The sequence below is a fragment of the Strix uralensis genome, chromosome 1 (genome assembly GCF_047716275.1).
Source record: "Strix uralensis isolate ZFMK-TIS-50842 chromosome 1, bStrUra1, whole genome shotgun sequence".
Classification (NCBI taxonomy): Eukaryota; Metazoa; Chordata; class Aves; order Strigiformes; family Strigidae; genus Strix; species Strix uralensis.
Genome location: NC_133972.1, coordinates 12,993,229 through 13,020,302, shown reverse-complemented (window position 1 = coordinate 13,020,302; position 27,074 = coordinate 12,993,229). Strand labels below are relative to the sequence as shown.

Genomic DNA, 27,074 nt, shown 5'->3' with positions numbered 1-27,074 from the left:
ATTTCCAGAAATGATTGCTGAAGTAAGGTACTAAAGGAGAAACTGAAGCCAAACTATGTTTTGGTCCTTGACATTTGCTAGGCCATGCAATAGAGTGTGATGCCTTCTCTGGTTGGTTTGCAGTGATTCAAAATCATGCTCTTAATGAGGGTATTTATTTGAACATAAACTAATATATTGAGCACGCTATTTTTTTTTACTCCTCAAGAACCAAACCATAAATTTCCTATTGGCTAACTCTTCCGGTTGCCTGTGTTGACATTGGCTTTGTTGGAATGAGAGCTGTTAGCAGTGAGCAGGGGAAGAATAAGGGTGTCTTGACTACTTTTATGACACTGCAAGTGTGAATAACTTTATACTCCCACAACTTCTAAAATCTGACTTAGCCAGGATGGAGTTTTTATTTATTAATTTAAAGATAAAAAAGCTCCTGAGGCAGAGGCAAACTTCTACTGACCAACTTAACTGCAGCGATTTAGGAAGCTACCATTCTTCATCATTCATTCATTCATTCGTTCATTCCCAGACCGTTACCAAGTTGCGTTAATAGGCTGCTCCCAATCTGCTTTATTTCAAAGTTGGTTGGACAGCCTTTAAGGTGACCTAACCCAGTATTTCCAGGTGCTGTTAATGTGGCTGTGAAGGAAGCACACTCCTGCAGAGGTGGGGCAGGGGACAACTGCCAGGTGGCAATATCAGGAGTGGCTCCAGGGTGGTGGCCGGTCTGCATCTCAGAGTAGTTAACACACATGTCGTAGGAGTCCAGTAGAAAGTTAAAGTTTCAGGGCTGAATGTACTACAGGATACACCACGCATGTTTCAGAACATTCATCCATTTAGTCTCTGTGTCTCTTTCTGTTCCCATCACATTTTAGCTCTGGACTGTGAGTAAGGGAGTGTGAGCAGGTAAATCTAAGGGAAGGGGCGTTGATAGTTACCCATATGCTTACGGCCAGGGGAGGCTGCCCTTGCAAGGAGGAAGCTGCAGGGTAAAGCTGTAGCTTCCTAGGATCAACGATACTCCAAGCTCCCTTTTTACTACCTGACTGAGGCTAGCGGCATCCAAGTTTGGCAGACTTATGCCCTGGAATGATGCACATGCAGATAATTGTGCATGTGCCTAACATGAATGCCTTGAACAGATAATTTTGAACTGTGTGAATGCACCCATACTAAAGCAAAGCATGTGTTTTGCTTGCAGTCAGCTTCAAGTTGATAAAAAGAGAGTCTGATTCTTAGATATGTTATTTCATATCTAATTTATACAGACATCAGTTACACAAGGGTGAAAAGGAAAGGCAAGTCAGGCCCAGATGCTCAGCTTTCATCAGCTTCTGATTTTGGACCATGCAGTATAATGGGGGATGTCCAAATACGAGAAGATTAAAGCATTGGCTCTGCAAAATATCCATGATTATGAGAGAAACTGCTTGCCATACGTTTGCTAGGGTGTTTAGGTTTTCCCAGCCCCATCACTGACATTTTGATTTTTCCTTTGCACTTTCATTCCTAAACTCTTATTTCTTTAAAAATCTTGGTGTTTAAACCTCTTAAATCTTTTACCTACCGCTTTACCTCAGCGTACCTCTAAGCTGGAGACTTGGCAAGGAATCTGTCAGCTTGTCAGAGCATTCATTGATCCTTTCACGGTGGGAAGGAGAGCTCCACCCAGTGTGAAAAACATCACTAGTTGAATTGGCTTTAATTACTTTAGGACTTGGAAGGGGTTTTATGGTTTAGCCAGGAGCCATCAGAAGAAAAACTGGGAAGTTCTTGGGACATGAAAAGATGACACTAGTTACAGCTTTCCAAAATCATCCATGAAAGTATTTTCTGTAAGCAAGGAGAAACCTTGTATTAAATGGGAAGCACCTCAAGAAACCTGTCCCTGGAAGTGAAGTGCTGCATCGAGGATAAGCAGCTGCTAATAGACTGGAGGATTTCTATAGCAAGTCTCTGAGAAGGAACCAGCATGGTCTGGTGATTCATTAAGGTTATTCAGAGTTTGTTATATGCCATGGATATGTGTGTTGTAGGCTGTGCAAGCAGCATGTATGCCTCTTTTCTTAGAGCAGCGCGGCGATGGTGTTTCACAGAAGTAAAATAGCAGTGCCAGATGCCTGCACATAAACTCGAGCAGGTAGTTTTCATTCAGTGCCAGGCCTTTTATAAAGCGGGGAAGAGGAAGCCTGAGTCTAGACCAGAACTGCAATCTCTCAGTATATAGTGTTGCATCATTGGAAATAGCAAATTAGTGTTTTGTTTAGCTGTTGGTACTTGTTTAGTAATATTCACATTAAGACTTGCAGACCATGAATTCTCCTTTGCAAGCAGTCTTGCAGGGTAGCTTCAGAAACAGACCATTTTTTAAAAACTATCTGAAACTGGGAAAAGTTTGGAAAACAAATTACTTGGGGCATATATTGAATTGCAGAAAAAAAAAAAAAAGATGTGATTCTCTTAAGTTTTTGACTGAGACACACTTAAAATTAGGAAAGAAGTAGATAATGTGGGTAAAAAGAGGTAAATATTTTTGAATGTAGCTGTTTTACGTAAGTTCAGTTACATTGATTTGTTTAGGTAAGCTGAAGTCTGAAGTTTCTGAACACTCGATTCAACTCTCTTATATTTCTCACAGGTTTGCTCTCTTCCTACTAGGAAAAAGTGGTATTGAGAAAAGAGGATTTTCTATAAAAGTTAATTTCTGCTGGCAAATAAATTCTAGATCAAATAAGGATTCACTGCTAAAAATCATCCCCACTTTTAGCAAGCGCATTTACATGAAAGTCAACAGAATTGCCTCTAAGCGCACCAGATTACATTTGGTTCACATCATTCATCTGTTTCTGTGGCGGATAATACTTTGTGACATAATCATTTTCTCTGGAGTAGCTAATTGTAAGGCCAAGGAACTACAGATTTATAAAGGAGAAACAATAGCAGCAGATAAATATTGCGTTAACAGAGGCTCTTTGTTCTTCCCATACAGCCAACTTGATTTCGGGATGGCTGGGGAAGTTAGGGCAATTGAAATAAGAGGAAAATTTTGGTGAGATTTTTAATGTAGAAGGCAAAGCTTGTAAAACGCAATGGTTTGTTTTGTTAAAAAATACTTTGGTAGAAACTTCCCCCAAATCTTCCGTTCATTTTTTTTATGTCAAGAAAAGCTCTGGAGAGCCAGCAGCCCCCAGCCTTAATGAGAAAGGCATGTTTCCACCAGCTGGCTGCTGGCTGACCACCTCTCATGATACGGTCACTCGGTAGCAGCAACAGCTCGCAGGGCAACTTCCCGGGGCAACGCGGAGGGAGGAAAAAGAGAGGGAAGCCCTCAGTGGTCCTCGGGAATGCTCCTCTGCTGGCCTGAAGGGAACCAGTTGCCTGAGCCCCACCTGAGAGGCAGAATGGCACAGATTCGTCTGGTGGGGCCCAATCCAGTGAAAAGGATTCTTAAAGAGGTTTGTATGGATTATGTTGTTGCAGAGAAACAGTTTGTAGATTTATCAGCAGTTACGTATCTATCGGCACTGGACAGCACTGCCACTTAGCTGATTTACCCCATCTGGGCAGTTAACAGTGCTTAGACAAATTCTTGGCTGCCAGTGAGAAGTGGTTCCCTAAGGCAGGCTTTCAAACCAGCATGAATTAAGAGATGATGGAAGCAAAATGAATGGCCAGCAAAGTCATGCCTCGGGACACTGTGTTGTATGTAACATTTTTCTGTAGACTGAGGAATAACTAGGCATGACTTCAAGCTTTTGGGGCACTCCCTCTGTGTGGACGCGTATACAAGTGTGCATTTGTGTGTGTGTGTGCGTGCATCCTCTTTACATGATAGGGTGAATATCTGTGCTTGCATTTATCATGGACTGAATATTTCTAGATCTTTACAGTTAAAACTAATGGAATGAGCTACACAGAGCCTAAGAAAGATGGAAAATTAGAGGGAAAACATGACAAAACAAGCAGGAAAAATATTCGTGGGCAAAACCATTGAGAACGTGGATCATTACCTTAATTTAACATTTAACCAAAAATACATAGAATAGCTGCAATGCTGGAGTTCTGCTGCTTGAATTTTCTATTATCTCATTCTGTTATCAGCTGCAAAGAATGCAAGCTCTAAATATAGTCCACATTCAGAGGCTCTGAGCCTGTGGTTTCTTGGACAAAATTCCTGTGTTCTTTGTGCTGTAGTCAGCAGTATTAGTCGAGTGAGCAGATATTGACTGTGGTATTCACGTGCAGTGAACCAGAAGCAAGCCAACTCTATAGAGGCTGCTGTCAAACTTGTTGCAGTGGCCTGTGAGGTACTGGACTGTGACAGATTCCTTTTTTTTCAGTACAATTCTTCCACTCATGTTAAATCTTGCTTCAAAGAGAACTGAAATGTTACAGTCTTAGCGTTCTTTCTTTCTTTCCTTTTTCTGCTTTCTTTTTTTAAAGTGTACTGGTGAGGTTTTGGTGTTGTGAATTGGAAGTCCCTAAAGTGAGAGTAGGTATAAACTGGGAGAACTGTGAGCAATGAATACATCTGCAGTGTAAGAGCACAGAGCATCTTCATCATACTCTCATGCAATCTTTCTCTGACTTAGACTCTCTCCTCCCCCAACACAGACATCATGTCCTATAATCTTGGAGTATGGATTGAATTTAGTTCAGACTTTTTTTACCAAAGGAACTAAAACCAGAAGTTAAATAAGACCTAGTTTCCCTTTTTGTCACCCCTTACTCAACCCACTATATTTTATATATATATATGTCTATATATGTTTGCATATTTGTGACAAAGCAGGCTCTCGAGCTGGTGTTGGCTATGCTGCTGAGATGTAGGAGACTGACTTGCATATTCTCTATTATATGATGCTAGGAACAAGAAGGACAAGACCCTAATTCCACCCAAAGGAATGTGCTCAATGGGTGTTTTATCTGTGTGCCTCGGTGTAGGCTGGGCCAACATTTGTGACTGATGTTATCGATTAATAGAGGAAACGATTTAAAGAAAAATGTTATGCTGTTTGATTTTTGCTCTTTGGATGCTTTACCTGACCAGGGAATGACTTGGGAACTTATTTTGGAAGAAGATTTTTATTGAAGCTGGGCCCTATGAAGTTGCCATTAAAGCCCAGGCGAGAATATTTTGCGTAGTCCTTTCCAGCACTGAATGTGTAGGTCTGAGCCTACAGTAGATTATGACTGGATTTATAGTCAACTTTATGGGGGTGTTGGTAATTTTCTGGAGACCCCACAGAGGTTAGACACAGAGGCAAAACATCCTGAAGCGTATAAGCCAGGAATACAAAGCTTCTGAAGGAACGAACTGACCTGTCATCGTCTTGAAAGCATTATTTATGAGGTGCTGTGACCACTGGTGTTAAGGATCAACAGAAAATTAGGGAGTATTTCGCATGAGGGAGAATTTCTAAACATATCAGATTTAAGTGGCTATCTCTTTAAAGATACACATCTTTCAGTCCTGTATCTCCTGTTGAAATTCAGCCTAGATTTATCATGCCTCTTCCTCTGGCCTGTGGAAGAAAAGATTGATAGTCTAGTCCAGTTTATAGAGGCCACCAACGCAAATAGCCCCATTTAACAACATTGTAGACAGATTTGGCGGGGAGGGCAGGAGCTGAATGACCAGAGGCAATCAGGTGTTCTCTGCATCACCCTGGAAGATCACTATCAGCGTACATCATCAAGACAGTACCAAGAAAGCTTGCGTAGCTTCCTCTGTCTTGGTTTGCTGTAGTCGTTCCTTGGATGTCAGGCTTCCATCCCACACATTTCTGGGAACCGTTTCTACTCAGGTGATTAGATGGAATTGCAGAGGTGCTGAGGGAACAAATGTGTTGGTCGTCCTGATGGTGCAAGTGTGTCCTGAGTTGGCCAGCTTGTTCCCCTTGGGGTTTTCATCTGCACACATAGCTACCTACTCTGTTTAGGGAACTAATTTCAGCATATAGATAGTGCCTTTACCTCAAAGACTTCAAAACTTAATTTAATACTTCTCTAAAAATGTGCAGACAGAACATTCATTTGCTTTACACTGAGTGTTTGTTTTTCACATATTTCCCCCTACAGTCACATTAGAGGTGGTGTCCCCACCCATTTCTGGTTCTTGAGGTTGTTCGAAGTTACAGCTTTGCCCAAGAAATGTTTTTTTAACTCCATTTTTGCACACAAATAGAGCAAGAACAGCAGTGTGAAGCCTTTATCTCTTGTTTCTTCTGATGGCTATGGTGTTCCAGTCATTTTATATTCACCATTTGTGAGAACTGACTTGTGCAGATTATGTAGCACCACAATGGCTTTCAGTGCCTGCAGGATCAAATAAAGAAGCTGGCCTGACTGAGACAAAACTTCTTAGCCCAACATGAGAACTGGGTGTTTTCCCACTCTGATTTGGTGGCACCCTAGCCAGCTCCCACACCTGGACCTTTGGTACTGGCAGAGAAAATACGAGAAGTGACTATTAGCAGAATATCTTTCTTTCCCCCCCCCTCCTAACATAGCAGCATTCACCTTTGATATAAATTGTGCTTCATATACCTGTGAATCCTACTGCCCCCATGGATGTTGGTGCTGATCTGTGGCTTGCCTGCTATTTGTGGTGGTGCTTGGAGGATGGGAGAAGCTCAGAAGCTGTTGTGTTTTCATAGGGTCACTCCTTGACTTGCAGTCCTGGGTTCAGCATACACGTGTACCGTACATCTGGTACTGTCACTGAGGTGCACTCTCAGAATGGCTTTTCTTTCCCAAATCGTGGATTTGCCTTGGAGGGGGGGGAGGGATTTCAGAAAATAATCTGTGTATTTTATATAGAAATGTATGTACATAAAAATTTTATACAGAAATTTCTGTACATCTGTATGATTTTTTTTTTTCTGCTGCAAGTGGTAGTGTTAGGTGAGAATTTCTAACTGGTACTCTCTCTGTTCAGTAACAGTCACTAATCCTTGCGAATATCAATTTTGGGCTGTCTGTTAATGTTAGTACAGAGATGTGAAGCAAATCCAGTCATACCTCCACAGAAATGATTAATGCTGAACCTTCACATCACTGTTTCTGTCAGGACTGTAGTCCTTTAAAGTTAGAATTTTAGTCAAATGTTCTTTTCAAAACCAAATTTAGGTAGCAAGTGCAATAGGAGGGACATTCAGTCACTGAATTTGTCTTTTGTTATTACCAACTTGCTTTTGTTTTAAACAGTTAAGATCTTATTTAGCATATAAAATGAGAATTGAAGAAAAGCTTTCTCTCTTCCCCCGAATCTCAGTTTTGTGATATTGTGGATGTGACTTACAGTAGGCACTGGAAATGAAAGCGGAGGGGTTTGTTTTGCTGTGGTTTTGAATTCGGAAAAAGAGTGTTTCTTGGCACCACAGAACAGACATTGAGGAGAGTGTTCATTTGAGGTAACGTGAGAGGCTTTTCAGGAGCTTTGTCAGGACGAGGAATGCCTGCCTTAGCAGGAAGAAGGAGTTAAGGGAAGAAGAGAAGCTGAAATTTGCTGAAACAATGGTGAATGTGGCATTCTGGAGTGTGAGGTAGTGGGGGCTTACAAAAATCATCAGTGAGTGAATGACATGAGGAGAGAGGTGCTTAAGTACCAAAAGTGCTAAAAGCTTCATCCTCTAAAAATTTAAAAACATTAAATTATGGGAGTAAACACCCATTAGTGGAAAATACTGTTTTTTGAGAGAACAGAGTATTTGTGAAATTCATATATCAGTTGATTTCAAAGTTTGATTTTACTGTCATGGGTCATACCGGTCCCAAGAAAAACTTTCTGTGAATAGCACATGAGTTTTCTTGAGATTTAGGACCAGCCTCAAGCTCTTCTTTCTGGTCAGGTAATGCCCCCGGTGGTTGCAGTCAGCTGATCTTCACGCTGCAGGAGTGGATCCCAATTAGCAATGCCATTTTTCCACCGAGAGTATTGCTGCACATAGGCAGGAGTGCTCTCTGCATGCAGGCTGCATCCTCTTCTCATCTCTGAACGGCAGAGAGAGAAATCAGGAGTAACCATTTCAACTCTTAGCTTTGTACCATTTGGATGTTTCTCTTCTCCCAGTCATGCATACACGTACCTATGTGCACTTTCTTGGTTGTGCATAACAACCTCAAGGTTATTTTTTAAAGACCTTCAGGCATTTTCTGAGTGTTTTTGAACCAGTGCACCATTCACCGGTGTATTGCTTGTATAGAGGTCGTCTTTGATGAGGTTTTTGTCATATGCACCCACTGAAGTTTCAGTGTACTCAAGCAGTAGAAAAGCCACTATTTGAGCGTCTTTGTTTTCTTTGTTGAGCTGTTTATTTTGCTTTCTTCCCACACAGTTCCCTGGCCTCACTCTGACAACTGCTTTTCTGCATGAATTACATTCCTCGGGGCCGCAAGTCTCCTAATTCTTCCAGTCGATTTGATTCCTGCCTGTGTGATTAGTCCTCTGCTCCAACACACAGTTGGTCTTTGCCAAGCAAACTGCTTGCTAAGTGCCTTTAACATGAAGACCTAACTACATTTTTTAACCTCATTAGTGTGTAGGGCACTGCTTCATTCCAGCTTAATAACATGGCCACTATTGAATCATCACTTGCTCTAAAACAGGTTACAAAAAGGTTACCTAAGTTGTCTGGTTTTCTTTTTGTACGGCCGTGCTTTTACTGGGTAACAGTTTCTTTCAGCACATGTCCAGTTTTAGCCTATAAGTTGCTTTTTGAAAGGAGACCCATCGATTCTGCTCAGGTAGATTTGCCATGGTGAGAAATTTCATATTTGCATGTTCAAAAAGAAATTTAGCACCTATTTCGAAGCAGCAAATCTAAGAAAATGTGGTTTGGGGAGAAAAGGGGAAGCTGTCTTGGGGGAACTGATAAAATTTTCCTACTTGTTTCAGTTTTAGAGTTACAAAGATCTCATCCTCACCAGTTTAAATACAGCATTCCTCAGTGTGATGCTGGATTTACAGAAATGTGGCCACAGTCTGCATTGGTTCACTTTGTCTCGTGGGATCAATTTTTAGCTGAATGTATCATCACTGAAATTTAGATTTCAGTTGCAATCGCACACAAACTCAAATGGAAAAGATATTACAGGACTTCCAAATGTTGTAAAGGCAGTAAAAAAAATAAAAGTTTCCTAAGAAGACAGCGTCACCAGGGAGCCGGGGGAAGAAAGGAGGCACTGGGTCACATGCCACTTGTGATGGTGCATTTGTTCAGTTGCATAGCACAGCCACTCAGAGGGTGAGACTTCATGATTAATGGTGTTTATTCTTGACAGAAGCCTCCTTTATTTATCTGCAATACAGTTTAGTGATTTTATCAGTCACCTGAATGAAAAATATTCAGTCATACCAATATTGCAGTGTAAATTGAGTAGAGTCACTTTTTATTATATCTTTCAGCCTTATCATCTGCACAGTAATTTTCTAGCAGGGGTTTGATATAGAAAGGCTGGATTTAGCTGTACTTGACACAAAGCCTCTTCAATTTCCCCTAAAAGTTCAGGCTACTCTTAGAAATGTGTATAAATATATATATAAAACCCTCTTATCCAAGCAATTTCAGGATTTGAAAGAATAAAGATAAAATGCGCAAACCTGGATGTGAGAAATGTTGTTCATATGAAAACATCTAATAGCTCTGAAGCCACTGGTGAAATGCTCTTTAGTGTTTAAGCTTGTGGCTTAGTGCAGTTCTTTTTGCATGGCTACGTAGTCTGACTTTCTTCTAATCAATCATCATCCAACTCCAATCAGCATACAGGCAGAGCCTATCGTTCATCCTGGGTGTAATTTCAGAGTTGAGGACTATAATGGCCACATACAGCACATTAGTCACTGCGATAACAGCTAGTGGCACTCCTGAGGAAGGGGGAGGACGGGGGAGAAGGGGAATAAAATTCTTCTCATTCTCACAGTGCATTAGTGAAATAGGAGCAAATGTTAAACAAATGTTTATTCAATTAGCTGACTTAACAGCATTAAGTGTGAGAAAGCTTCTGACACTCCTTTGACCCACTCTTTTGCAGGAGGAGAGGAAGCGGAAAGGGAAGGAAGAAAGGGGTGCATCAATGCTGTCAGGATTTATATATGCCCACATATTCATATGATGGTGCCGCTGTCGTTAAACACTTCAAGAGATGGCAGGGCCTGCCTGTAACCCAGAGGAGGCTAAAATTTGAATAGCAATGAGACCACCTCTAGAGCATCAGAAAAGAATTGCAGAGAGGGAAGTTTGCTGTAGGAATGCAGTTGGTAATTTCACTGTCCAGTCTGTTATTAATAACAACAGATAATGAGTATGCTGTAGACCTTTTAGATTTTCCTGCTGCACTTTGTGCTACAGCACAGTTTGAAGAGGGAATTGTGTGTGGAGCAGTCTCACGTCTGATGTGTAGCAACACTTTTCCAAGGCGTATTCAAATAACATTTGCTTGTCCAGTGCATCTGTTTTATATTTGTGATGATGAGTTCTGCATCAAATGCAGCATTAATACATTCTCTTCAATATATTAATGACCACAAGTCAACAGACGTGCAACCAGCTGAAGACAGGGGAGGAAAAATTTACCAGCACTGACACTGGGCTGTGCTATGCGGGTATGGGGTCTTAGCTTAGTTGTGGTTCATAGTCAGTGTGAACCGAGCAAAGTAAGGCAATGCCTTGGTAAGGCGATGGAAATCACAGCGTATCTTGTTAGCATTACTTTTATTTACTGTTTTCATTGCCTCAATGTCCAACAGCTCTGTACAGGACCAGAGTTCTGCTGAGTGTTGTGCAAATACAAGGAGCTCTGCCAGGAAGAGCTCGCGGTCGGACAGCTTTGGCAAATGAACTCTAGTGAGTCGGCTCTGACGGCCTAGGGGGTTACCAGCCCCAGCTGCTTTCCTCGCCCTGAAGATTATCCCTCGTTCCTCAGCAGGGTCAGACAGTGTGCCTTTGCCCCATATACAATCTGGCAACTTTGCTGTGGCTCACTGAAACTGGGCACTGGAGTGGTTAGAGGCAGAGTTGTGCTGCCTGTGTGGGGAGGGGCACCAGTTGGGGAGTTGGGGGCAGTAAAAGCTTACACAGCCGCCACAAAATTTGCAAGAGGACATCTGCTAGAAGCCTAAAAGGCAAGTGGCATTTGGAGTGAGTAGTGACAGTTGGTGAGGTTTTTGTACGTTTGTACAAACAAATTGCCAAGTAAATCCACATAGTCCTCCCCTAGTCACCGATTTCTTTGCAGCAGTCCTGAGAAGGATTTGGAGGAAGGAGAGGCAAGGTGGGATGCTCTGTAGGCAAAGGCCAAGTGGACGGTGTTTCAGAGGAGTGTCGGGAGGCAGTGACGGTGGCTGGTGGCAGGGTAGAAGGAAGAGGAAAAGGAGAGGCAGGTTGGTTTGGGGAGATTACCATTGTGTGAGGAGGAGAACAAGAAGCCTGGGCTTGACTTGGAGAAATACTAGGAGACAGTACATGGTTTTATTTGTATTTTGCATAAAGAAGAAAAAAAAATCAGTCAAAACTGTATCTGCATACACATTTAAGGAATGCATGTCAAGACTCGTGTAATGAAATGAGTGTACCTTGACTTAGTGGCATCTGAAGCAGCAATTGCACACTGTAGTCAATACAGGTGGTTACTGTGGGCTGAAGGCCACTGGCGTTACAGCTGACCTTATGTAAACAAAATGTTAAATAATGGAATGATTATTCATTGCTTTTTACAGCATAAACTCTTGTAGAGGGAATCCACAAGCTGATGGTTGGATTATTTATGAAGTATTAGAAGTAGCAGAGGGTGTATGTAGAAAAGCTGGATTTGCGTTCAGGCAGTCCATCAGTTGAAAAATAGGAATACAGTCACTGGCTAAGGATTTAGTGCCTTGATTAATGTAGCCAATTTTTAACTGTAACTACATAATGTTAACCCTTCCCAAAGAAGGAAAGGGGAACCAGAGTAATATTCTTTTGCTGTGGGTCATCAGCTGATTGTTGTGCATGATTTCCAACATCTCTTGTGCAGTCATTTGTGTCTTTATTTTTTTCCTGCAGTGGTACCTTTTAACTTTATGAGGGAGAAACATTTTATTCTAACCCAAAGTGAGGTTATTTGTATATTTCAGGAATTTACATTCCAGAACTGCACACATTTTGTAAGGCATTGTCCTTGCCTCAATGAGAAGATATTAATAACATAGTACCTCTTGGTCTGACCTTTCCACTGTAGATACCGAACACTTTCTGGGTGTTTTACCACAGTTTATCGATGGGGAAACAGCAGATGAGGAAGTCAACAAATGTGTCCAAGGTGGCACAGCAGATAAGTGATGGAAACCAAACCAGACCCTGTGTACCTTAAACCCTGATATAGCTCCTTTTAGGCATAAACTACATAGGCACTGACCCATTCGTGGTTTATTTGTACATATATGTACTGAAGGGAAGGTTGCTACCAAATCCAATTCTGTGACTGACTTCTCCATACTGACTACAATTCCAGTGTGACTTTTGGAGGAAAAGTGAGCAAAATATTGACTAGGTGTTGGAACATGGAAAGGAGTATAGGAAATCAATGTTCTTTCTCGTATTAGGATGTAAGCATGTTCTTGTTTTCCCTCTTCTTCATTTGCACCACTAAGAACATACAGTTACCAGTGCTTACCTTTTTGTAGCACTTCAGCTCTTTACGTGAAGAATGCGCTGACATTTCCGTGTATTCACTTAACTCTAATTCTTTAAATGTTCAAAATAATTTTCTTAGTTTTCCGAAGTCCAAGAATGCAATACAGTAGCTTTGGGGCAGCGAGTGATTTTAAGAGAATGTACTGCCTATTTTAAGACCCAATTTCTGAAAAAGAATTAAGTATTAAAAGATGATACTATTGATCTCCCATATTACATATTTATGGGTTTGATTGTTTACAAGTTCAATTAGAAGTGCAAAGAGAAAAGGGATTGTGGAATTGCATTTTAAAAATAGTTGGTGCTGGCCTCACTCTCCTTGCACTGAAGTCAGTAGAAGCCTTACTGAGCGCTGTTGGGGAGAGCAGAATTGGGTCAGCACTTTGTGCTTACAAAGATCCTGTTTATGATCACTTAAGGATTTTATCAATTAAATCAGTGGACACTTTCCCATTGATTGCTGTTTATACAAGGTTGAACCCTACAATAGCAGCTAAAGATTTTGAGAAGCGGGGTGATTATTTGACTCTTAATTTTTCCGTATCATTTAGGCGTATACTTAGTTGCTTGAGCCTGATGTATTGAGCACCTACAACCACGTATGTGCTTGTAGCAGTGAGGAGTAACTTGATCATTTGGGCTAATCACAACTATTAGAATTGTTCTCACTGGTATTTCCAGGATTGAGCCTTACTTCCTTAGAGCTCAGCTTTTTTAGTATAAAAACCTTTTATTAGCCAGTTGATGACTGCTGATGCCAAAGGTTCAGTCTGTACAAGCAACTATGGCATCAAACAAACAATAGTCATTTAACATGGGAGATACTACCAAAGGAATTGAGCCGTGTGCTTTAAAATAGGAGTCACTACATAGCAAGGGAGTCCTTACTGTTTGTTCATCCTCCAGGATCTACTAGAAATAAAAGTGTTAATGTTTTGGGGGCAGCCCTCAGAAGATTATTGCAGAAAAAAAAAAAAAAAAAAAAAAACAAAAAAAAAGAAAAAGAAAAAAGAAAAGGATCATAGGCAGTTTAATGAGTTCAACATTTTTCAATTCTTCAGGCAGGACTGAATTGAGCAGGTATCAGAGAAACAGTGTGGATATCATTGGTATGAGAGTTATGCCATCAGTGCTTGCTCCAGCATTGAATAACGTACTGTTAAATGATTAAATATCGAGGTTTGAACTTTGACACTTTCATAATATAACAAGATGGATGAAAAGGCAATAATAAATTAGGTTATGTTACAATATTTCATCCCACTTCGTTGACAAGCTTTGTTCTGTGAGATAGATTATTGTTCCATCTGTAACCTCAGCTCAGTGTCATATTTACAATGTTATAGTTAAGGATCACTTGCTGTTTTCAATATAAATGTATTTTTCAACACATTCATAAAAGAGCCATTTAAAAATTTATCAGGACAAAACTTGGCATTAAAATTTCCAGTCCTGGAGTTATAGTTTCCTTTAAAATCAGGAAATGCTTAAATCACCATGATTTTTTTTTTTTTTTTTTTAAGATAGGTTGTGCTTAGAAGAGGTTTTTGCCAAAGCACAGCTTAAAGCTATTTGGAGACCATTTGTGACAGATCACTTCTCTTAACACCAAACCAACCTCAAAATTTTCATCCAGATTTTCCTGTGACACAGACCTTTGTGGCTGTCCTGAGTGGCTTTGTGTCTGCTTCCAGAAAACATTGCTATTGAAGTGTGCTCTCTGGCAAGGGTGGGGGTTGCAGTACGTCCCAGGGCCTGCTGTACTTTCCATACTTTGCACAGTTGCAAGACAGTCAAGAACAGGGACAGTGTGCTCTGTGTTGATATTCTGGCATGTCTTAGAGCTGTTCAAGGACTCCAAAGCAAAGAAACCCAGTGTGAGGACCCTGAGGTCACTAACAGGCCATAATTGCCTTGAACAGCCTCACCAGGGAACTCAATCCACATCTCATGCATCCAGGAGCCCCTTTTAAGATCAGCTTGGGGCCTTTAGTCCCTGCCTGAGCTGTGTTGTAGGTAGCGCCCATCTCTGGTCCTGCTCCTGCCTGACCTTGGGACCTGCACTGTAGGTAGCTGTTCTCCTGGGCTGACCCCTCAGAGCCATGGTGTAGCTTTGGCCCTATCTCCTTCTGCACTTGACTGCTCTGCTGGGACCTGGGTTGTCACTTTGCCTTGTCTCAGACTGCTGATGGACCCTGTTACCAGCACCTGGCTCTGGTCATTCAGTTCAGATCTGGTGGCATGGCGTGCATGGCCTGTGCTGGAGTTAACCTTGGCTCCTGGCTTTGCTTCCCTTAGACAGCAGCTGGCCCTTGCTGCTCCCCAGCACCCTGAACTGAGTCTTTCTTCCCATCCCCTCCCCTCCTTCAATTCCTGGGCTAACCACCCTTACTCAGTTACAAGCATAAATCCACCTAAGATAGTTTCATGGTACTTTGGGCTGGTCCTCTGCCTGGCTCTTGACTAGGTCTACATGAAAACTGCGTGACTTAGGAAGGGGGTGAAAAAAGGAGAATGGGAAATTGGAGTTCAGTGTTCTCGTTTTGTTACGAAATTTCTGAACAGTTACAGGTCTACTAGCCTGGAGGATAAAAACCCATTAATATTTTTGTCGGTCTTCATTTTTTAGAGGCTCAAAATCACCAAATATTTTGAATGTACAGAATTCAAGGAAGTTGTTTATTCCCACCTGTGGTTTCCTTCTGCCTTGTGCCACAGGAGCAGTTCAGGAAAGTAGGTGGGAAAAAAGGTGCAAGCTAGAATGGAAAAATGAGGTAAGGTAGGGAACACTCTGTGCCTTCTCTAGCCTAATATCCAGAGCACATTTGGCACCTGTCACACCTCACCCTGCCGCACCAGGGACATGGGCAGAGACTGGAAATTGTGCTCCTGAATCCTGTCGGTACGCACTGAGAAGAGAGGATGGCTGAAGGGCCACATAGTCAGCAAGCTCTGTGCTTGCTTGGGGATTTTTACCCTTAGTTAGTCATAGCCAGGCAGCAGTATTTCACCTGCACGAGTTAGCCATGCCTTTACTACCAGAGAAAAGGATAGGATTTCCACTTGCATTTGGAGCCTCTGATCTTCTTCATTGTAAAACTGGATAATGCTTAGGTAGAAAAAACAACTCCTATCCCTGTTCTCTCTGCTGATGGAAAAAATGTGTGATCTTACAAGAGAATACTAGGTAGTGATCTGTGCATGCACATCATTTTGAAATACGTATAACTCGCTCATGCTTGCAGCATCAACTCTCAGATTCCCATGATCTTCCTTCCCCAGTTAAAAAAAGGGCTGCATTGGCTGAAAAGGGAATTGTGCTTTGTTCAGTTTTTGTGGTGGCTAAAATCCAAATCTGCTGCTGGTCAGTCTTCTGGTGCAGAATTCATCTGTTGCAGGTGTAAGCAGCAAAACAAAATGACACACCGTTTTCATGAGTAATAACTGAAATCTTGCATACAGCTCACCTGTGGTTCAGCAGTGGTCAGAAAAAGCATCCAAAAAAAAAAAAACAGTGGCTTGGGGCATTTTGTGATTTCCATATTTCCATACGTCTGATGCTGCTCGCAGCTGCTGAACTGGTGTGGCCACATAAGTTTTTAAGACAGTGCGGACACCTCTGCAACATTTGTCAAAAAAACTGCCATGACTAATAAGAAAAAATACACGTGTTTGCCCATATCTCAATGCCTCGGCACGTGTGTGCCATTCTCCTGCTGAGGAGTTTTGGTTCTCCAGAGTCAGGACAGGGAGAAGTGAGCAGCCTGGAGGTGGGTGGGGAGTGGGAAGACCTGTGTTAGATGTGGAAGCTGTGTGTCTGTCACAGTGTTTTGGCACCTTAACGGTGAGTAGGAAGGCAGTCTGGACAGAAGGGAGGAGACGCCTTTACAGCCGGCCCCATTCTCTGCTGCTTCTCTTTAATGTCAGGGGTATAGATGTAACCAAGGTTACTGAGAAAATAATAAAATCAGCCTAATGTGCCAGAATAAAAATTGCAGTGATAAAACACAACCATAGGATCTCTTTTACTCCCAAACCTGGAGACCTCCAACTTCAAGTAAGTACTGAAAGTATGATAGGCTTGTATTAAATTTGAGTTGAGGTTGCAGGATCTCTGGGAGTAGATGCAAAGGTCCTGATTCAGAAAAAAGCATACACCTGCTTTGCTCCCTCTCTCTGAAGGAAGCCTAAGTGCTCCGAGTATGTCTTTGAACAGGAAAACCCCTGTGTAGGAGAGGATGCAGAGCAAGTTCTGCCTTCCCATGGTTTACAAGTGAGGCATAAACTTTCAAGCAGTATCACTGAAAATGTCTCTGCCTTTTCTCATGCTGAAGCCTCATTGCATCCCACAAAGCAGCCTCAGACCCAAGGCAGAACACCATTTGCCAAGGCTGGGGACAAAGTACACGTGAAATAAAAATGATGGCGGTGGACTGCCACCCACATCTGGAGATTGGATTTGCTTCTCACTGAATTCAGTATCTGCAGAGCCACTCCTGGGCTGTAATGTTTGTTGTTTACAGGACAAAAGTCACTCTTTATTGGTGCGCAAAGAGGTTGCAAAGCAACAGCTAATAGTAAGTGTGTTTGGCTGCAGCCTTTCTAAAAGTCACGTTTTAGTTCGAAGAAGGGAGTTAAACAATACTTTTGAAAGATGTTCGTAGTGAAGTTTAATCATAGAGGGAAAGGAAGGGAAGAATGTGACGTTTATTGGAGTAAATCAGGAGGGCTCAAACAGTGGGAGGTGAGAGCAGATGGAGGCAGAAGGAAAAATGGGACTGTAGGGGAATGAGGGTCTGGAAACACAGAGGAGTGAGAAAAGTGCAGGCTGGAAGTGAGCGGGGAAGTTAGTGGCACGTTAAAATCAGATGTTGGAGAAAAATCAGTAAACATGAGAGTCCAGAGCTGGGAATTTTATGTGGAATCTGATGACTCCTTATTTCTGCCTCTGATAATACGGTTTATATGCCAGCTGTTGATTGATGTTACCCAGGTCGGCGTCCTTTCCCTAGCATCCTTAGAAAACTGAGGAGCTTAGAGGAGCGGAGAGAGAAGAGGCAGGGCAGAGGAGGAGTAGAAGCGGTTGAGTCCCAGTGTCCTTGAATGGCTCCCATTGGATCTAGAGGGAGAAGCTGACAGCCTGGCTCTTAATCTTGCTCCTGCGGCAGCGTTTGGCCGTTGGCCAGCTGGAGAGTGAATCACTGAGGCTGATACAGACTTTCAGCCTTCTTGCAAAAGCATTTAAACAGTTTTCTGTTTGATATGCACCAGATAAGGCCAGGGCTCCTGCTAGCCTGCATGCTCTTCGGGTTTCTAACTTTCAACTAACTGAGTTGAGATCACATTAGAAAAAATTACTTGTAAAATGACATCTAAACTTAGTTTCTTTGTTACTCTTGTATTAAATTTGCTATACTACTGTATTTTCCTCACTGCCAGGATGGAAAATTCACTCTGTAATGTGATAGCCAGCTGTGGTATTTTTGCTTCCTACATCACCATGACTTGTAAGACTCCTGCCTTCCATACTCAGCCTGACAGTGAGCCATGAGACAGCAATGCTTCATGGCTGGTGGGGTTTCACAGTACCAACAAGAGTAAAGATGTGTTTCCAGCATAAAACAAAGGTGCTTCAAAACCATGCAGAGAAAAAGTGGTCTGGGGAAAGGAGATGCCTGTTTTGCACAGTGGTGGTTTCAGGTTCTTGGTGCATTTTAAAAACAGTGAAGGTGTACCAGCGAGCGGCTGGGCTTCATGTGACTCACTTGCTTGGGTGCCAGAGGAGTGATTGTGCTGCTGGTACCTGCTGCTAGCGCACAACGAATGCAGCTCTCTAACAAACTTTGGAGCTGGGAGGCAATTTCATACGGGAAGGCTAAACAGGCTTACCTTGCAGAAAGCTGTAGGAGGGCAAGAAACACACAAAAGCCAAATAGGGAAGGGAAGGGAAAGGAAAAGAGGGAGAAAAGCACAACAGGAAAAATCTTTATTCTCCAGATTTTATGAGTCCTCATGGATTTTGTGGCAGGGAAGCCGGCATCATGTTAGGAGTGAGTAACTTTGATCTTTGTCCCACTCCTAAGCTAGCATTTCCGAGCTGATGGCAGGGTAGAATTGGCTCCTGTAAGATTATGTTCTTTGGCCTTTTAGGCGATGACAGCTATCTCCACTGATCATGGTATGTGTATGTTAAAGGAAAAAAAAATACATTTCTTGTTTTATTATTCTCTGTAAGCCAGCAGCATCAAAAGAAAAGGCTGCCCTCACTGCTCTCACAGCTGCTGCCTGTGTCTGTGCTGTATATATGCTAAATTAATTGGAAAAACAGGGACAAAAAGGCATTTAGTTCGGGTCAACCAGTTGGACTACAGCAAATGCATGACAGGCTTAATCATTGTCTTTTGCCAAAGAGCAGGTTGGCAAGGGCAGGGACTCCAACCCCTTCTGATGAAATTTGGACTTTTTCCAGTGCCTTTGGAGGCAGGATGCTGCTAGAGAAAGGTCTCCACACAGAGCCCGGACGCTGTCATACTGACAGGGTGGGATGATGGGGAGAGTTATGGCAAGTTATTTATCTTTTGGCAGCTCAGAACTCAGCTTTCAGCCTTGGTTCATCACAGCTTCATACATGTAGCCTGAAAAGGCACCACACCTCTCCCTTTGCAAGAATGAGGTAGTTAATTAATGTGGTCTTGTTAAAGGCATTAGTCTCTGGTACCATGCTAAAAACCAAACATATGCAGCAATCTTTCTTCCTTTGCCACCAAGTTTTCTGCATCCTTCATGGGAAGGGACATCAACAAAAAAATGCTCTAAAGGACCCAGCTATCTTAATGGCTTGCAAAGTTTGGGTCTTCTGAAGTGACTTCTGTATAAACGTGCAATCTCGTAGTTTCAGGAAGAATAAGCTGGCAAGTGAAGGGAGTGGGCGCAGTGTAGTTCTCAAAACTCTTTTTCTAATAGCCACATGGTTTTGAAGATGTAGATGATTCAGCATCTCAGTATGTCTTCCGTATTGCAGCAAGAATTAATATGTGGTATACAGGGTGCATATTTCACACTAATTAAAGTGATTTTCTGCTGATCTCCATGGGGAAAGGGTAGTGAGGGATGTAAAGATTAAACCAAATATAAACTCGTGTTAAAATTTGTCAGAGAAATGTTGCTAATAATGGGTATAGAGAAGAACTAATTTCCTATCCTTTTTGTTTCCAGGCAGTTGACTTTAGTGGAAGCTATTACATGTGCAACCCAGTTGTTATTCTTCAAGAAATGAATGTGTTACCTTTACAGTATTTTTCTTTATCGTGTAGATAACCTGGATGGTTTTTGTTTGTCTTTCTTTTTTCTTCCAGGCCTTCTGCCTTATCTAGTAGCCCGACATACTCAGAGCTTCCGTTCCTTAGAATCTCCCCGCACCGAAATCCTGCTGCGACATCAGAATCTCCCTTCAGCACTCCTCACCCATACATTAACCCCTACATGGACTACATCAGGTCCCTGCACAGCAGCCCATCCCTCTCCATGATCTCAGCAGCCCGTGGACTCAGCCCAACAGACGGTGGGTTAAGACAGGCTTCCTGTTTTCTGTCATTGTAGCAACTTAAGTTATATTAATCTTGTCAACATTTTTCCCCCCTTGTTCAAAGCAGCTTCAGCAGGTTTGTCAGACATATTCATTATGTCATAAATGTTTCAATACTTCATCAGCCGATCATGGCTCATTTGTACATCTCACAAATGTTGAAACTTCAGGGAGAAGAAAAAAAAAAAGCCCTGCTTCATTCAAAATTTAAGCTGGAAGGGTGGTATATGTCTTGTGATATCTTTTATTGGTGGAGCTGAGCTAGGGTGTGATTCTGATCTCCCAAGAAATCCACTGTATCTGCACTGAATTGAGCCAGATTCTTCATGAGTGCACATCAGTGTATAACCATGGAGTTCTTCAGGTGCAAAAGGCTTGTTAATTAAAATAGTATTTTTCAGTCATGTAAAGCATGCACTGTCTTGTCATATTTAGTCAATAGTTCTGTTAAAAGTTATGTAGAATTATTTCAGTTTATCCTAGCCAATGATATGGCCAAATGAAATGATGCTGGTGCAGGAGACGTGGCTGATGATCAGGACTGGCCGCTTTTGTTTAAATGGTGGGCAGTATACTTGAAATACCAGTGCTTTAGGTCTTGGTGTGACCATGGCTATTACTTTCCAGGTTATTTGTGTTGAAGTGAACTCCTGCAATCACCCTTGGCATTACTCTTGACACATTTCCTATTCATTTCAATGGGAATTTTGCCAAAGCGAGCAATGAACAGAACTGTAAAAAGGCTCAGTCTTGTTAGCAGTAGGTTTTTCAATAATAGAGTAAGCAGTTTGACATTTCAAAATTGTAGCATTTGCTGAAAAGAGCTAAAATACAACATGATCGGAAACAAATATGTAGTGAAGATAATTAAACTTTTATTTTAACTATGGGAAAGATCTTCCCAGTATATGCAGAAACTCACCAAATGGAGCTAAACTGCCTTTAGCTGAATTTGAAAAATGAGCTGTGCACCCTATCCAAACGGATAACTAATTAATCCTCGCTTATAAGAACATATACCTTTACAGTTAATCCATTAGTTATGGGCACATATTCTTATGAGAATAAATTTTAATGACCTATTGTCAGTCAAGGTATATGGCATGCACATAGGGCTTTCCTAGCAGCACTTTGGATGTTGTATGAATCCTTGCTAATTCTACCCTTTTTATTTTAGCCAAAGTATTAAAAAAAATATTTTGAAGGAACAGTTTGAATGCTCAGAAATACATGTTTTGTCTCAGGGAGCTGAGTCAAAAATTGGGAAAACTCTTGCAGTTGTGTATTTGGGCTTTTCACAAAAGCTAGTATGCAGAACACTTTGCTATCTTTCCTTCAAGAATCTTCAGATCACATGCCTGCAGAATTTCATTTATGCTTAGGGTATGCTCTGGTTGCACATACATAGGCAGGAGGGAAGGAAACCACCTATCACAACCATGTGACATTAATCTGTGTATGTTCTTGGTCTTGGGTACACAACACTGAAGTCACTTGCATAGATGTAGGTAGATCGTGCTATCTGAGATAACACTGGGGTATCTAAGCGAGTACCCAGCTGACACTCCAGAAAGGCAGAGGTCTTCTGGAGGTGCTTTGCCATATTCACCAGGCCACTGGTAACCTCTCTGAAACTCTAGGATGTCTCAGGGTAGAATTTGGTTCCAGATTCTGGCACCTGAATTTAGGTCTTTACAGTATAGAAATCTCTCTGTGATCTTGGTCTGTTGTCTTGCCGTTATAGTCCAGTGAGTTCTAGGTAGTGCAGTCAGTGGAGCCTTAGAGAACTATTCAGTTAACCCAAATACAGACACTTGCATGTTACCAGCTGAGTCTGGAGCTCCATCTTAACTGCACTGATGCTAAGATTCATCTGTCTACAACGTAGGTGTTTGGTGTCAGTTCAGGTCTGAAATACCTTGCCTAAACTCCAACTGCTTACCTCGGAAAGGCGGTTTTCTCCTCTAAGGCCTGTCTCATACCTGCCATCCTCATGTAGGTGCCTTGGATACCCACGGGCTTTCAGATGGCACGAGACACTCAGGTGTGGACAACGCAGTTGAGTATGCTCTAACACTTGTCCCCTGAGCTTTGATTGCTGACTGTATACACAACCTTAGCTTTTCATAAGTACAAACTAAACTTACTAGCTTAAGCTTCTTTCTTTGGGTTTTAAACAAATACACGTTACTTCACGTTTCCTCTAGACTCACAGCTTATCTTTGATCAGTTACCACAGCCCAGGTGTTGTGCAGCACCTCGTGAAAATACAGTAACTTGATTGAAGCATTGGAGATCTTTCAGTAAAACAACGTGCTTATTGAACAGCTGTTAAATTTGTTCTCTGGAATCCATAGTTAGTTGTGTGATCAGTCAGGTATACAATGAAATGCTTTTTTCAGGTGTAGGTTCCTGGGATCACATAGTCCAGGTCATGGCTTGGGCACTACTAGAATGTAAATTAAAAACCCCTGTGATTTAAAGGGGTACGTGCACATAATGTACTAATAACATAATGGACACCATGGCTTAGGTCATATAGCATTTGAACTATGAAAACTTGAAAGTTGTAATTGTTCTTTTGAATGTCATAGCAAGATTTCTCTTCCTACCCTAATTGCTTTAGGCCAGTTAGATAATTAGGTCAGTGTACTACTGGGCTCAGTCTGTCGACTCACAGATCTGGGGATGGCCAGGAGCCAAAACAATCTGGAACATAACGAAGAGCAGAGTCTTGCCAGCTGTAATTAATGACTGCCACAGCAGCAGTAATGGTAGAGTGTCTTCTGTCTTGTCACTTCACCTTACCTGGCAGAATCGGTGGGCCGGGGGTGGCCAAGTAACACAGAGGGTTCAGGGCAGGGGTAAGGACTGAGTCAGTGGTGTGTGGAGAGCAGAGTGCTCAAACGAAGCTCAGCAGCACCCACAATGCAGAAGCAAATGCCTCCCCTGGTAAAAAAAGCAGGGGCAAAGCTGAAGCTACCCAGGAACAAACAGGAGAAAATTCAGGGCTGCGGACCTTGCCGTTTACCCTTCATTTACCCTTCATGCAAATACATCATTTAGTAGGCTAATTTTTTATGTTTGAAGATGGTAGTAAGGAATGATCTTTAAAGAGCACCAGAGCATTTCTCAGCATATGGAACATTTAGTAACGCAATTATATGCTCACTATGTTTTCTGCAGCAGTTCATTTTAAAGTTCGCAGCCAATGTTATTGTTAGTTAACCCAGACACTTATGTCAGAAAGCTTAGGAAGTATTTTCAGTGTGTCTGGAACGATATGTTGGTTGCCTACTACTGTAAAACTTTTTAAATCAGTGATTCAGTGTGAGTTACTGCTCTTTTAAAATTTGTTCTGAATATTTTTCTTGCCATTTCACAGAAAGTGGTGGAGGCTGAAGTAGATTATATTTAATCGATAAATCAATTTGTAATTTGGAAAAAATACCAGCAACCTTTAATTTATCTCAGCTTATTTTTATGCCATTCCTGTTCCTGTTTGATGTACTTTTATTTTTCTGAACCTTTCCTGAAAAGGATTATATTTAGCATTATAACATCAAAAGCACATTCTTCCATTTTCTTTGGTAAAAATAAAGACAGATTATACACTTTAGAAATCTGTTGCTGAATAAACTTTTCTCCAAACTCCAATGCCTTGTTTACCTCCCTTTAGTGCAAATGTTGATTCTTTGCTTCTAAGGTTTGCATTTCAGCTTAAAATTTTGCTTCCATTCAAGATTCAGTTCCTGGGATCAAAGAAAAATCTCATTAAATAATATGAAAGAATATAAAAATAATCTGTTGGGGTGTAGCCCAAGGAACTTGAAGTATTTTAGGCAAACTTGCATACCATCTTCTGGTGAGCAGAGCATAAGGAAATTTTAACTATTCTGTGAGTGCAACAAGTAGAGAGCAGAGAAGAAGGTTGGTCACCTCAGGTCACATAGCAAGTTACACTCAGGATCAGGGAGATGAAGCCCAGCTTATTTTATGAGTACTTCTCCCCCAAGCCCATGAAATGATCCTCTACTTACGGTACCCTCTGAAGCCTGCTGAGATGAGATGATATTAAAATTATGTGGATTTTTGTGTTGGTCCAGAGTTGCCCATTATTTGATGGCATGATTGAAAACTGCAGGGGAAAGAAAGCTTGCATATTATTTTTACAGGAGAGAAAGGCTAACATAAGTCATTATCAGAGGACTGCATCAGTCATAATCTCACTGAAGGGATGTGGAGCCTATCCAGTCTGTGGGTTTGACTCTGCAAATATGCTCGTGCGTCAAGTACGCTTATATATGAACTTTGAAGGATGGGATGGCCACATTCATTGACTTTATAGTCTGTCCTCCCAAAAACTGCCCTGATGTTGTTCATGGAAAACTAGTATTTATCTTGAAAACGTTTGTCCTTGTTTACTCCTAAACTTATACACAAGCTGTCACTGTGAGTGAAAATCTTCTGGTCCTCTAAGCAGAGACTCCTGAAACTGGAATGCTTATGGAAGTTCAGTCACGTTGTTACCTTAGAGATGGAGTCCTTTGGGCCAGAGATGAGGTAAATGGGAATAAAGCTGTAGGAAGGTTTTCCTGCTTTTTTATGTCACTAAATAAATCATACTAGTTTCCATTGCTGTCAGCCTGTCACTTTTTGAGTCACTTAATAATAAATATAAAAGTATGAGATCACCGAGCTCATTAATATTTTATGCCTTGCTGTTTTTTGAATGGTGTCTTTACAGTATCATTGGTTGAAATATATTGACCGGTGGTGGCATACTGCAGACATTGCATTACATTAAAAAATAAACAAGCTGTTTTAATAGCCAGAGAAACCAGCAATGTGATAAAACTTTCCTTCTCGTTTATCTTACGTCATTAACGGTGCTTTTTATGTTGTGTTTTTAGCTCCACATGCTGGCGTCAGTCCAGCTGAATATTATCATCAGATGGCTCTGTTGGCAGGCCAGCGCAGCCCCTATGCAGACATCATCCCTTCAGCTGCCACTGCAGGAGCCGGTGCTCTTCACATGGAGTATCTTCACGCCATGGATAGTAAGTGATGTTTTCCAGAAATACAGACAGTCCCACAAAGGGAACCACGTGGGTTGTCCCTGGTCTGACCCAAAAGGCCTCCACGCAGACAGAGAAGTGGGAGTCAACGTAAGCCTCCTCATGAGGCTGGAGGGCCAAAGCATTGATTGCCAAATGTACAAGGGTTACGTCAAGTCTGAAAGTAGACTTTGAAAGTGAGGAGGGAGAGGAACAGGACTGCTCCTGAAAACAGGTTATAAATTTTATTTCCAGCAGGGCTTAGGTGCTTTTGGAAATGTCCTTTTCTATTCACAGTCAGAAACTCACTTTCATTGTTAGGCTCAGTATTTCCCTGATGTGAGCTCTCTGTTAATAAAAGGTTTACATCTGGTTTTCCAATAGGAGAGCATGTTCCCCTACTTTTTTAGAGAGTGGTAACCATGCTTACAAGTTGTGTATCATAGACTGATAGACTTTGAGACCACTTCTAAGGTGAAGCAGTTTGCTGAATTCTCAAGGATCCTGACTTAGTTTTCCCTAACATTAAGATCTTTCTTTACCCACTTCAGCATCTTTCAGACTTCTAATCTGTCTCCCTTTCTCTGGTGAAGGAGGAAGTGAGAGCACCCTATTCCAAACTGCTCACTACTGCTGCTTGTGATCAGCCAGAAGGGATTATGCAGAGCTATCCCCTCTAGTCGTAAGATGCTTACATGCTGTTTGGGATGTACTCGGTCCTTTCCAACAAGCAAAATAAAAGGTGGTGACAAGAAAAGGTGGTGACTGTTGACTCTTGCTTGGTAGTACAGAGCAACACAATAGCCTTAGACCATTTCGTGTCCCACAGCTTTTTAAAATCTTTGTTAGCATGCAGTTTCTTGTTCCCTGCTGTTGGCTGCATGCCATAGCTGCTGATCTCAAGGAGTGTGGGAGCTGGGAGGTTCACCTCTGGAGCACGTGGGAATATCGATAGCTACCCCTGCAGAACACATGCCTGGGAGTGTGAAGTGGTTGACTGACCAACAATTTTTATAAGAACCGGGCAAGACAAATAGTTGTGAAACTGGGCAGGGAAACTACTTGTTTTGTTACCTTGATAGTGAAGGATTTTTTAATTCAGTTTCTGTTATCAGTCTCACTGCACTGGTAGCGTGCATAGTGATTTTACAGTAACGTAACATAACTTGAACCCACTTCAGAAACATAATAAAGCCACACAAGTAGCCTGGACCAGTAATTAATATGCAGATTTCAGTGCTTGAAAGCTTAAGGATATGATACTTCCTAATTTGGATTTTGAGAGGAATAGGGAGAGGCGAGGTACGCTGCTAATGCACTTGATGCATATTAATAATACCTTGCAGAATGGAAACTTATGCATGGTTCAGGTAATGTAAATCTGCTGCTATATTCCAGCTGCAAGGAAAATCCCCAGCTTGTATGAATGGACATGATTTCATTGACGTAAAGGGATCATCGAATCACAGAATGGTTTGGGTTGGAAGTGACCTTTAAAGGTCATCTAGTCCAACCACCCCTGCAGTGAGCAGGGATATTTTAAACTTTCAATGTTTTTGGTTCCTATTGAGAGAGAATTTCTTAATGCATGTACGTAGCAGTGCTAAACCACATATTTGGATGGTTCTATTCAGTCTATAGGAAGATAGATACCCAGATGTATGCCAGAAAACTTAAGAAAACCAGAAGATGTTGCAGTACTCATACAAATAATGGCATTTGCACAAAGGACCTTCACGTGTTAGAGACTGTGTTTGC

At 41.7% G+C, this 27,074-nt stretch overlaps 1 protein-coding gene across 1 annotated transcript in view; it reads left to right on the top strand.

Moving 5' to 3' along the window:
- GLI3 (GLI family zinc finger 3) overlaps positions 1 to 27,074 on the top strand; it is a 208,713-nt gene that overhangs the window by 118,945 nt on the left and 62,694 nt on the right. The window contains exons 5-6 of the mRNA XM_074889064.1: positions 20,030 to 20,235; positions 25,173 to 25,319. Of these exons, the coding sequence (XP_074745165.1) occupies positions 20,030 to 20,235; positions 25,173 to 25,319 (353 nt within the window). The remainder of the gene's footprint in view (positions 1 to 20,029; positions 20,236 to 25,172; positions 25,320 to 27,074) is intronic.